This window comes from Phalaenopsis equestris, unplaced genomic scaffold, assembly GCF_001263595.1.
Source record: "Phalaenopsis equestris unplaced genomic scaffold, ASM126359v1 Scaffold000229, whole genome shotgun sequence".
Taxonomy (NCBI): Eukaryota; Viridiplantae; Streptophyta; class Magnoliopsida; order Asparagales; family Orchidaceae; genus Phalaenopsis; species Phalaenopsis equestris.
This window is the reverse complement of record NW_018164671.1, coordinates 94,459-107,990: the sequence shown is the minus strand read 5'-3', so window position 1 is coordinate 107,990 and position 13,532 is coordinate 94,459. Positions and strand designations below refer to the sequence as shown.

At 34.6% G+C, this 13,532-nt stretch overlaps 1 protein-coding gene across 1 annotated transcript in view; it reads right to left on the bottom strand.

The window, feature by feature from the left end:
* Positions 1-12,698, bottom strand: part of LOC110023730 (DNA-directed RNA polymerase II subunit RPB2) — a 16,516-nt gene extending 3,818 nt beyond the window's left edge. The window contains exons 1-18 of the mRNA XM_020723286.1: positions 12,214-12,698; positions 11,220-11,441; positions 10,853-11,143; positions 10,259-10,456; positions 8,360-8,424; positions 8,157-8,243; positions 7,947-8,067; positions 7,808-7,852; positions 7,589-7,726; positions 7,437-7,509; positions 6,249-6,325; positions 5,005-5,112; positions 3,000-3,116; positions 919-1,074; positions 722-823; positions 355-480; positions 192-269; positions 28-123 (exon numbers count right to left, since the gene is read on the bottom strand). Of these exons, the coding sequence (XP_020578945.1) occupies positions 28-123; positions 192-269; positions 355-480; positions 722-823; positions 919-1,074; positions 3,000-3,116; positions 5,005-5,112; positions 6,249-6,325; positions 7,437-7,509; positions 7,589-7,726; positions 7,808-7,852; positions 7,947-8,067; positions 8,157-8,243; positions 8,360-8,424; positions 10,259-10,456; positions 10,853-11,143; positions 11,220-11,441; positions 12,214-12,450 (2,337 nt within the window). The 5' untranslated portion in view covers positions 12,451-12,698. The remainder of the gene's footprint in view (positions 1-27; positions 124-191; positions 270-354; positions 481-721; positions 824-918; positions 1,075-2,999; positions 3,117-5,004; positions 5,113-6,248; positions 6,326-7,436; positions 7,510-7,588; positions 7,727-7,807; positions 7,853-7,946; positions 8,068-8,156; positions 8,244-8,359; positions 8,425-10,258; positions 10,457-10,852; positions 11,144-11,219; positions 11,442-12,213) is intronic.
* Between the last annotated feature and the right edge of the window lie 834 nt (positions 12,699-13,532).

The window sequence follows — 13,532 nt, the reverse complement described above, 5'->3', positions numbered from 1 at the left end:
ACACTCTTTCAAAAGATAATATCATACAATTCCAGCAGGCAACTGTCGGAAGTGCAAGTGTTCCATGGCACGGGTTGTAACAAGCGGCTTCTGTGGATAGTAGAGGACATAGGCTAGAGTATCCTGAAAAAAGTAGTACTTGAGTACCAAGCAGCAAAAGTAAGAAATCACACGAAAAGACTAATGCTTACCATTCGTAACTGGTAGTTGGTTACATAAATCCCCATCGCCTGCTTGCCCATAGCTGACTGATATGTGTTACGAGGCGACTTCAATGCAATGGCGACAAATGTAAGTCCAATGAGCAACTAAAGGGAGGAGCGAATAGACAATGTTTTATCCTAGTGGACGTACCTGGTTGTGATCAGGAAAAGGGATAATGGATGCACAAACGCCTAGAATTAGAGATGGATGTATTTCACAATGGGTGTATGTTTCCGCATATGCCCCCTCAGGATTCTGCCTACCATTCACAAGATCCTAAAACATGAAGCAGGGTTCAGATAAAGGGCCAATGATTCCCATAAAAAATAGCACTATTTCAACTTTTTAAAAGTGAAATACACATTTTCATGCATAGGCCTAAAACACCAAAGAACTATTTTAAGTGTGAGATATGTAAATACATAAGAATTGTGTGCTGCGTATGTAAATTTCCCTAGAGAATATTATCAGATGTTACATATAACACATACAAAGAAACCATGGCTAACAAACTCACATTAATGGTCATGGAAATCATAGTGGTTTCTTCTTCCTCAGTGTCTATGTATTCGATAAATCCTTTTGCAACAAGATCATGCCAGCCTTCTTCTGGGGTTTCCTGCAAAGATTAGCACCATAACAACAATTCATAAAATCTTAATGGGATATCTATCTAAAAAATACTCAAATTATAATCTTTGAAGTGACACGAACCCGTTGTTGCAGGGCTATAATGTCCTTCTTCTTTATCAGCAGCCTTTGCTTTTCAACAATGAATAATGGGCGACTACAACGACCATAGTCCGTATAAAGACGCAATTCTTTAAGACGTATATCTCGAATAACCCCCACTTCAGTATTGACATCAATCTAGAATTAGAACAATAAGAACATTAAGTTAGAGCCTGTTTATAAAAAACTCTTTATGCTCACAGGTTAAGCAAGCTTCCATCCATACATCAGAATAATGGAGATCTAACATAAAAGATCATCCGGATAAAATGAAACCAAAATACTAAAATGATCAACAGTATAGGTAAGTTTTAAGGATATTAATAACAATTACAATTACTCCTACCATGTCTTCTAAAAAAGAATAGAACAGCACATTTAGGAACCAAACTTGCTGAGAGAGAATAACTGAGGTCCAATTTGAAAAAACCAATTACAGAAAGTATCTTATCATCAGTCTTCAAAATAATCTAAAATTTATAGCTCAAAATATTAGTCCTGAAAAAAATGAACAAAAAGAATGTACTCAATTATCTCTTTTTTTTTACTTTTTTTTTACTTTTTTTTTTTTTTTTTTTTGGCAAGCACCATACTGCTTTCTTCATAGGCAGGCTCAGTGCCACCATACTTTGGGTTATTTGATTTGCTGAAAAAGGAATGTAACCTAAAAAGAATGCAATACTAAAATAATGTAGGACTTTGCATTTTCTTATTTGGTTTGAAGAAAAAGGAATTCAATGTAAACTAAACACACTTAGATCAGCAATGGCAGCAGCGGGCACCGGGCACCGGGCACCGGGCGGCTAGCGATGACAATTGGCAGGGGGCAAAACGACGGAGGCGGAGGCTGTAGGGGTCGGCATGCAGCAAGCTACCAACGCCGCACGGCAGTGCAGCACAACATATGGCGTCAGATGACAGCGTTGTCACTTTTCATATATCACTATATTTGAAATTCATCCAAATCTAGCGAATTCCAAATATATTGAAAATGAACTAGAGTGTGAATTCAAAAGACATTGAAATTTTACACTAGATTAGTTTTCATCCGACCAAAAGCTTAAAATGTTACACTCCTTTTTGTTGCAGACCAAACAACCCCTAAATCATATTGATTCGCATGGCTATGATCAGCAGGAGCACGTCGTTTTTTATTGGGATTCCAAATTTGGTAGAAGAACACATACATAAACCATCTAAAAGGTATTTAAAAAGTTGTATGACATGTTTTTAAAACACCTGAATGAAGTGGAAATCAAGAATCTTCTACCAAAGAGCCCCGTAGTCTATGCAAAAAACACTAAACAACTATCTTACAATTCTAATATTATCCACTTCTAGACTATATAATCATGAAAATAGAGCATTTTATTGGATTAAACTACATCAACCTAATCACCAGTCAAAAACAATGACTATGGCGCCACTAAGAAACCTACTTTTAAAGGTTAGTTCACCTAATAAGAAAATAAACACTGGGAACAGAATAAAGAACAAGCCTTCAGGCCTAACTAGTAGCAAGGGGGCTTGCAAAAGGGATAAACTGTAGGCATGACGATTTAAAACATAACCGTAAACCCAATTTATTGAACAATTTAACCAGCAATAAAAATATTTACTGGCTGCTCACTATGAATATGACAACAAGAATAATATTGCCAAGAAAATTAATTCAAAATTGAAGTGACAAACAAGTTTGCAAGTGAAAGAAAACTCTTATAACATATATAAGTTGACATCCATTAACTCGTGAAAAATAAACCACAAAGCAGGATCACAATTATGAATTACCCATAGATTCTCCACGGTGAAAATATAAAAAATGATAGAGAAATGAATGAATATATTTAACATGCATATGGATAGAATCAAAGTAGAAATATATATATATATATATACCTCAAGAGAAATCAGAATAAGAAAAATTAACTCAATAAACAAGTAAGAAAACAACTGAACGAAGATTTAAACTATAACATGAATGATAAAAAACCTAGCTTCTTTTAACGAGCAGTCAAATTATTTTAACAATGCAAGTAACTTAAACCTGGGAGAGCAGATACCTGTCTTCTTAGCTGCCTTAAGGTCTTCACAAGGAGGTCAGGATTCCGATGAATTCCAACCCAGCAACCATTAACAAAAATTTTAGTTGCTTGTGGAATTACAGCTGGAGAAATTTCCTGTAAAGATGTAGCAAAACAATCATAAATGAAAAAAAATAAAGAGTATATGTTAATATTTTTTCCTTTAACAAGACTAGGTTCTAGTCTTAGTAAAAGTATAGGATTGCATGGAATATAGAGTAAAGTACCAAAATAGTCCCCTGACTGTATACACGGTGGGTTATTTTAGTCACCAGAGTATATAAATATAAATGAAAGTAAATGTTAGCAGTTGGGAATACAATAATTTTACATATTAAGCAAAGATAAATAGAAAAAAAGGCTTGAAATTAAATTAAATTTAAAAAAAAAAAAGGAAACAGGAGAGGTGGGAACCATAATCAATAGGCTTTTATACAAACAATTAAATGTCACCCTTATGGACCTTAATTTTCCATCCATTTCTGCCCAGTGATGCCTCGAGTTAAGCTTATTCTTTGTAAATCTTTCTAAACAAATTATATATCCATGTTACCTTAAAACTGCTCCTTTGCCTCTGTAATCCTTGCAACAATTTCACATAACAGCCTAATGGGTGTATTTTTCACCCTTTAATGTACAGGTAAAAATCACTTCAGATCTATTTGTTTGCTTGAAGTTAAAAACTAATTTTGAAGAAACAATAAAGCACGCTACGCCCATCAATCTTGATTGTCAACCTCACAAACCCCCGTTAATGATTCACGCATACACACAATCAGAATAAAACCTATCTACATGCAAATAAATGAGCCCTAGGTCAATGTTCAACCATCTTCAATAAAGCTCACTCTAACTATTCATCTAATACAACCATTCCTAAATTTATCTTTCTATATTTGCCACAAATCCATCTTAACATTATCATTTCTACCAAGCTCAACTTAATAATCAGTAACTTTTTTATCCCTTCACCTAATAGGATACAATGGAGATAAAGAATTCATGTAGCCGAACCCACTTAGTGGGATAAAGGACTGTTGTTGTTGTATTATCGCCCAATAACAAGTTCAAGCAACATAGTTGAACTAATTATAATTGTTTATCAGATTTATATTTTATGTCTCCATGATACCTTTTATGGCATAATACCCACAAGGAACTTACCCATTTAGTTGAACTAACTATAAATGATAGAAAATACTTAAGCCAATAACAGTAGAGCATTACCATATCAGCCACTAATATTGGTTAAAAATAATTCATACCACACAAAAAAAAACTAAATATCATATGCATGATTTTTGCTCTACTAATTATGTCTACTCTCTCACCTAACATTTTCTTTGTTGATCTAACTTATTTCAAGAGATGTTACATTAAATAGAATTGTCATTGCGAAAAGCATACACGAAGAAGCATCTTCGTAAGAAATACAAAAATATATGGACTTAATCATAATTCTTTATTAAATTTACTTTTCATTAATCTCTCTCCCATAACGTCAAACTTCATAGAACGACTCATAAATAAAAATCCAATGTCATTATTAATATCTTGAACATAACCTCCCTCTCCCATAACTTCAAGCTTCGTAGAATGGCTCATAAATAAAAGCCTAATGTTATTATTAATATCTTGAACATAACCTTTGCTCACAAATACTGCTACTAAAATGCTCATAATCTTCAAATTTTCATTTACCATGCTAATTATGCATGCATCAATACATCTCATTTTTTTTGGATTAAATTACAAACTACTTCATTATCATGATGATTATCCATTCATACATACAAAGGTACATACATACATATATTTCACTAACATCTTTGAAAAATTTCCATCTTTTTTTAAATCATTATAAATCTTAATAGCATGTATTTTTTGACACACTTTAAAAAAAATAGTGTAGATGGAAAAAGAATAATCAAAAAAGATTTAAATAAAATAAAACAAAAAAGAAATTAATGACAATATTAATTACCTCAAAGTTTTCAGTACTCCACTCCTCCAAGAATTCTAGTATAGGATGAGCAGCTGACCCTACTGTAATATACACCATTAAAGCAAGGTTCTTCACCAAACCACAAGCCTGAAATCACAACAAAAAGAGAAAAATGTTACCGAGAACATCATGGTTAAAATAAGTACCAAAGAACCTAAAGTCACCGAGAAGATGCTACAGAAAAAGCATAGAAACTATAAGATTTCATATCCTAGAAAAAATTCAACTAAAACTCCTGTTGAGCAAATGCAAACACAAGCTTATAATTTAGAAAGAAGTAATCACTTATCAAATATTAATCCCGGCAAAAAAGCTAAGTCTGTCATCACATTCAGTTTTCTTTTTTTTGTTCCCCTTTTTGCTTTTGCTTTAAGAGATTAGATAAAACATGCTTGTTGAATGGTTTTTTCAAGTGATTCAATTGGTTTTGAAAAACCCCTCAAATAAGTTCTTTTTTTTTTTAACCAGGAAAAAAAAATTCCTTCTAACCGTGTCCTCAATCTTTCTCCAGATTCTCTCCAAGCTACTCCCTTGACGTCATATCCACATCTGCTTCATCATCGCCAAATTATGTCTGCATCCCCCTCAGCCTCTGTATTTTGTCACCAGAGCTTCATATGTGCCACTTTCACTATGGAGCACACTCCCACATCCCCCAGCTCAGATCACTGTGCATTCTCCCTGAAGCCTATCCCAAGCTCAAATCACTTTGCATTCTCCCTGAATCCTACCCCAATCATGTGTGCAGCATCAAGCATCCCTCTGATTCCTGAGTCTTATCCAACATCAAAAACATCCCTCTCCGATCCCTGAGCTCTTATCCAGCATCACCCACCACGACCAAACAAATAAAAAATAAAAAAAATAAAAAAATCAATCGAGCCCCTAGGCCTTATTCACTCCGTGCCCTCCTTGAGTTCTATCAACAAGCTAATGTCCAACATGTGACATCCCTCTATTCCCTAAGCTCCCACCCAACATCTATGTCCTCTAACATCCGGCATCATATCTATCGTTGAGCTCTGTTAGGCATCTCTCCGATTCCAAATTTTACCATGGGTCTTACTTATGATTCTCTCAAAATATAAATAAAAAAACACCCTTTATTTAGAATATTAAACTTATTTTTATTTCATATCAAAACATATATAAAACAAAAACAGAGAAAAATGAACAAGCAACAGCAATCCAAACACAAAGACAAGCATAAACATGTCAATTACTTGTCCTTCAGGTGTTTCAGCAGGGCACATCATTCCCCAATGAGAATTGTGCAGTTGTCGTGGTTTTGCCAATTTTCCTGGAAATTTAAAAAAAAAAAGGTTAGCAGCCTCGAGTATATAAATGATATCAAGTGAAAATTAAAATCAATGAATTTACATAAATATAACTGAGATCATCTTTACTAACATATCTAACACCCAATCATATTATTAACCACCATGTCATGATAAACATCAAAATATATCATCACCTCCTCTCCCATCATCTAATGGCCTGCTCTTTCTAGATCCTATCATCCTAGTGGTATGTGTGCGCACACACAATGCACCAAGGCTTAATTGCAGAAGTGAGTATCACAATGGAGTCTAATAGGAGGTTCCTCAACTGCTCCGCTAATCAGGTTCAATTAGCGAGCTTCCAAACTCCATCCCTCTCAGGACAACAAGGCTTAAGGATCTCATGGAGCTCTATCTCCACTGCAATGCAATCTCAAGAGCAAAGTTCAATAAGATCTTGAGCATTATGCAAATTTCTGGCCTGTTATCCCATGATAACCATATGTCCAGTGCCAACAATGAGGAAATCACGTGCATGGTCACTCTTCAAACAGAGTTTTATTATATTTCATACTTCTAAAAGGTTCAGATTATTCATTATGCACTTTTCAGTTCACATAACTACTCGTTTCAATTTTCCCTTTCGCATTCTTCTGTTTTGCATCCAGGTTATTACCCACTAGCAGGTAGTATACCAACACACCAGACTCTGGATCTGTTTCCTTTTAACAGATCAGCATATCAACACACAAATTCCAGTACAATGAATTTAGAATGTGATAGCTTGTTCAGAAAAACTTTAGTGAAAAGAAACACTATGCTTTGTTAGGGCATTAATTCCTTGCATTAACTTCAATGTGCAGCAAGAGGAAAAGGCCAGAAGAACGAAAGAAACCTGCTGCTATAAAGATTTTAGGGATGAGGAAAATAGGGCTCACAGCAAATTGTTAGCTGCGAAGGAAAGGAAGAAATAACTATGGCTGATCAGGTTGGTCGTTTTCAGGCATTTAACAGAATGTTTATGTTTACATGGAAGTAATTCGTGTGGGGTGTTGGATATGCAGATAGAAATATTTTAAAGATATGTATATGAAACACCCAATTAAATAGCACGGTTTTTACAATTTCTACCTTCACGTCCTATAGGAGAGTTTAATCTTCTTAAGTGTGACAAAGTAGATGCATAAGTGAGGCGATTCAGCACCTGAAAACAAATAGATCTTATCAGAGCATCATCTAAACAACAATGAAGGCGAGGTGGGGGGAAGGGATCAAAGCACTACCTGTGAGACCCCTGCTCGAGTGCCAGCTTGGTTTGCTTGACCCCAATTTCCAGTAGCAAGGGAATACTTCAGACCACTTGTTATGGTTTTTGCTTTGATCGCAAATTGCAAATTTACATCTTTTCCATTATCAACACACTTGCAGAACCAAAAAAGAAAATAAGAAAGGTCAGGCTTGCACAAACTTCCTATCTAGAAAACATTTTGGAAGAATCTAACCTTTTGAACATAGGATCTCACATCCCGTGTTAATTTTCTAAACAGCTGCATTTCAAAACCAGAAAAGAAGTAGGCAAAGCATGAAAAAAAAAACATAAATCAGATTATGAAATTTACAAGATCCTCAAAACAAACCAACCATTCTGAACAAGCCACCAAGTAAAGGGCCTGCTAGATCCAGTCTTTTATTGCCATAATGATCCCTATCATCTTCTGGTCTTCGACCAAGGGCACATAATAACAACCTGTGAATAATATATCTGGCAGAACCAAAAAGAAGAATTGTATTAAATGTGTAACATTTCTATTAATAAAAAATCAGGAAAATATATAAAGGGCAACAGCATACCCAAAATAGTAAGCTTTTTTTGTTTCACAATACTCTCCGATGCCAACATGTGGAAGCATTTCTTTTTGAAGAATTTCTTTTGCATACCTACACAATTTTAAGAAAGAATTATAAAACTTACAACAGATGGAAATCTCATGTAAAATACCGACAAGCAGATACAACATATTTAGAAGAAGAGGCCAGAATGGTAATAGTCATACTTTATTCTCTTTTCTCTTGTAACACCAACAGTAGCCCCTCGCTTCCCTATGTAATCCAATGCCACCTAACAAGCGAGTAAGTTAAATAATCAACACAGTGACATACATTTAAAAGTGACTTTGCAGTTGCATGAAAAGGTAGCGGAAAAAAAGCAAAATATGCAAAAAGGTACGAAAAAATTATGACTAGCTTATACTACTGGAGAGCACAGAATGTCTACTTTCCACCACTATAAAAAAGATGAAAAACTGGATCAGAGTTTTAAGGTTCAAAAACTTTTCTAAGCTTCTAACTTGAATTTGATTGCTTACAGCTCCAAAGTGCTTGTGTGGACCAATGAAGTCAAAACATTAACACGCAAAGTATAAAAGTTCAAGATGAAAGTTAAGAAGTATAATTTCAATAACGGATCACATCCAGATGTTTGGTAGCATCAGATAGTAAGCGAACGAACAATACCATTGAGAGCATTAGAAAGTTATGTGAAATAGAAACATTAAAATAATAATAATTTGGCATGAAATCACCTGCCATGCAATTGAACCGCATGAAATTGTAAATGAGCGCAAACCTCTTAACCATGCATCTAAACTGTATGCCTTATAAAAGCAATCAAGCATGAGAACTCAAGTAGGCAGACCTCATGAATTTCCACAAACATTTGCCATTTATCGCAAATTTCCCACATTCCAATGTTCTTTATCAAGAAATTATTATTGCTTCCTATTTTGCATGTCCAACCTGTAGTCATTTTTTATTTCAATTCAAAATTTTTGCATTTAAGCATATGATTGTGACTTTATAATTCCATTAACTCAAACAAGCTAAACACCATTTTAAAAGGCGAACAATCTAATCCAAGCGTAAGCTAAAAGCAGTATATTCTCCTAAAACATGTGGGCCCGCCCTCCACAACTAAAGTTACTTAAAAATAGTGGATAATACACTAGGATAAATCTACAAAATAAAACATAAATACCAATGTTGCAGCTGATATAGCCCAGATAAAATAGTCTATTTCTTGTCAAAAAATGCAAACTAAAGTGTTTTTTTTAAATGGCATATAGAACTTAAATCAGCATTTTAATCCAAATTAAATAATAACTTGCTTCTTGGATTGTCAGGCTTCTTATTTTTTTGCTGAAACAACGGTAATTAATTTCTAGCACAATCCTAGGAAGTCTCTTCAATCCCATCTCTATATACGACTATTGTCAGATCTCTTCCATTTTTTCTCATTCAACTTGAAAAACTAAGCTGTTCTTCTTTCAAATCTTTCAAGCAAAAACTAAGCTGTTCTTCTTTCAAATCTTTCAAGCAAAATTCATCCTGCAAATAGCTTCACTAATCAAGGCCATTTTTATGTAATTGCACATTAAACCTAACAAATAAATTAACAGAATATTTTCTCACTATATTAAAATATATTACTTAAATATATCAAACTCATAGCTCCTAGATTGGCATTTTCTCACTATATTAAAACCTATTACTTCAATGGGGCATGATTCTTATATATTTACATATTTAGCACCTAACCTTTAATTTTTACATTTATACCAACCAAATTGATCATAGAACATTAAAATTACCATTATTTTAACTGTGAAATGCACCTTTCATGCATAAGTATAAGGTGGCATTTATGTAAAAATTGAAGTTTATGTGTTAGATGTGCAAATGCATAAGAACTGAGAGGCATGCATGTAAATCTTCCCAATAAATAATAAACAGGAGAAAAGGAAACAAGTGAATGCTTTATGGTCATCTGAGAATCATGCCCAATATAATTGGATAAGAGTGGTTAATTGAGGTAAAATTACCAGAAGATCTATTGGTCAAGATAATTAAATCCATTTCATTTTAAAACCTACAGTAGATAAGTTATGAGAGCCTACCTGTTGATTCTGAATAACAAATGCTTCTTCAAGAGATGGCCGTAACAATTCCATCATTTGGGTATCGGAGAAGTCATAGCATATATGTTCAAGAATATCCTTGTCGGCAACAAACCCTAATGCACGGAATACTATAATTATAGGGATATCAGCCCGGATGTATGGAAGTGTCGCGCGGATATATTGCCCAGAATTTCCCTGGAAATTCAAATACATCAAGTCCATAAACTGTGACATCCATTAAAAAGTGAAATTTGAAAACATCATCAACCAAAAATTAGCAATTGAATGAAGGATATTTACATACATACCGCCCAATTCCTATGTATTTACATATCTAAAGCAGTAACACCTAAACTTTACTTTTCAATTATGTTTATCAGCCAAATCTTTCATATCACTTAAAAAATACCACCAATTTAAGTTTTAAAAAGTAAAATACAACTTTCCATGCATAGGTAAGGTGGAATGCATGTAAAAATTGAAGTTTTGGTGTTAGATTAGTAAATACAAAAGAATTGAGCAGTATGAATGTAAATCTTCCTATAATGAAACCAAATGAGATCACAAATCAAAGAAATGAGTTATGCTTACTCCTTTGGCGCTAGTTCTTGACAGCATTCGCACAAACATGCTGCTTGCCGGTCTGTTCTGGCTCTCAGCCATAGACCGGACTTCAGCAACATAAGCAAATTTATTTGGTTGCCGTTTCTTAAATACATAAACATGGTTGGTGCTCATCTTTTCTTGAGCAATCAAAACCTTCTCACTACCATTGATAATGAAATATCCACCTTGATCATAAGGGCATTCTCCCAATTCTGTCAAATCCTTTTCAGAATTTTGAAAAAGTGTGCAATAAGTAGATCTTAACATAACGGGAACCTACAAAAGAAGGAAATGAAGATGTGTCAAGTTCATGAGATAAGTAAATTGATGAAATAGATTTTGTCATGCTTACCTTTCCAATGAAAACTTTTGTGAACTCCTGTGTCTCGGTAACTTCTTCACAATCATGCCCCTTCTTTATAATCTTTTTAGTGACATCCACATACAAAGGTGCTGAATAAGTTAGATTTCTTAACCTTGCAGCCTTTGGAAATAATGTAGCAGTTTCTCCATCTGACTCTGTCATCATGGGTCTACTCAAATATATTTGACCAAAGCTAATTTTGTAAATCGTCTGCAACATGAATGCATATTAGTGACAGGGAAGCATATGATGCTTTGTAAAAATTGATATTCTAAAAAAAAAAATCTTAAAAAAAGCATGATAAGCATAAACCTTTAAAATTCAAGAAGCAAAAGCACAAAACAATTTCCATGATGTTGTATCCATAATGTTGTTAGTCTCCACTCCCATAGCTGCGCCTAAAAAGAAGTTTCACTAGCATTTACAGAAAATGATTGCCTAAAATAGTGCTGTTGGCTCAGCAATCAGGCATGTTAACAATCATCAAATTTCTCTGCTATTTTAACTAAACAGCTCATAAGTAATAAATCATCAAAGTATTGGATCAGGAATGTTGGAAAAAGAAAAATAATTTCTTACAATAAGAACCTATTTTTGTGAGTATCGTTTTCAACAACTAAAAGAGGATACCATACTTTCAAAGCATGAATATTCATATTCCCGTGCATTTATAAAAATTGCCAGTTCCAATGGCTTAGTTGAGGTGCCCATTTACTGAATCACCAGTCCATAGAAAGACCTATTAAGTTCTTCTATAGCAAATAGGAGATTTGGCTTAAGAACTTAGTAAAATGGCAGAATCTTTTAAGGATAGTACAATAGTCATTATCTTATATCCATTAAGCACATCACGTAATAACTTCCAACCACATCTTTCGTTACAGAGTTTAGTTCATTAGCACTGCACCTCACTTCATCCAACAAACAGTAAGTGACGCAAGCCTTGCAAAGACAAAGGGATCGCAATGTCGAAGAGACGAACCTCGACGAAGTCCGATTGGCGGCCAGGATTATGTTGCGACTCAGGCCGAATCTCGATGTCAGCAGACTCGTCCACAATCTCCTGCATAGTGTTCTGGATGAACTCGTCGAACGAGTCGAGCTGCTGCCTCACAAGACCCTTGTCTTCGAAGTAGGCGCTGATCACCGCCCAAGCGTCCTCCTGGGTAATTTCCTCCTCATCGTCCACCTCCATCATGTAGTCATCCGCCCCGTCCATTTTCAGCTAAAAAACCTAAAACTCCCACGATACGAGAACAGGATCGTAGTGGATTTACAGTATGTTAAAGGTTTTCACTCCTTCTCGGTAGCCACTGCTCTCATAAACTCTTCCGCCTTCACGCGCCGCCGTTCTCGTCGATGTCTTGCTAGCTCCCGCGGCGACTTACCTCCTCTTTGACGTCGATGGCCTCAGGGATTTCGGTGGGGAGTTTCAGAAGGGGCGGCAGAAGAGAAATGAGGGGTTGTTTGGTAGATTTAAGTTGCATTTGACCTAAATTTAGCCAAAAAGGATACATAAGTTAGATAGTCATGGTTTAATTAATTTTGATTTTTGCTTAATCTTCTTAATTGAATCAAATATCATTTTTTGATTTAATAATATTTAGATTTAATAAATTTAAATTTACCGGATTTACTCAATCCTATTTAACATAAATTTTACTTGCAGCCAAACACCCCCCGCCCGAGGGTTATCACTCATGTGTATCGATAACTTTATATATATGTGATTTTATTTATACGAGAAAATATGTATTTCATATTGTAAATATTGAAATAGTCATTTTTTATATGATATGTGCATACAGACAATTAGCGATTATAGGCCTCTAATGAAATAAATGAGCTTTATTGGGCCAGCTACTGAATATCTGAATGATCACATGATTTGTAGTCCATCATCAAGCTTAGTCTATACATCTGCATATTTATTAAAACAGCTAGACGAACTTACTTATCGAATTGACCAAGCGAATTGACTTGTAATATTGACTTTGTGGATTCAACCTCATTACCAATCACGGAAGTGCCTGCTATCACTTTCCCATGAGTTACAACACTCCTAGAGCTTTATTCGTTAAGTTCGCCCCACCAATGGTCCTCGGGATTGACAAACAGCTGAAGGATCAACATTAAAAATACTGACATATGTTCCATTAGAATGGAGAAGGAAAGGTGTATGCCATACAATACATTTTCTATCCCACCTAAAGATATTATTTTGAAAGTTATGTTTGATCATATACTACACCATATAAATGAGACATTTCTATATCTATTTAATTATAATATATATATATA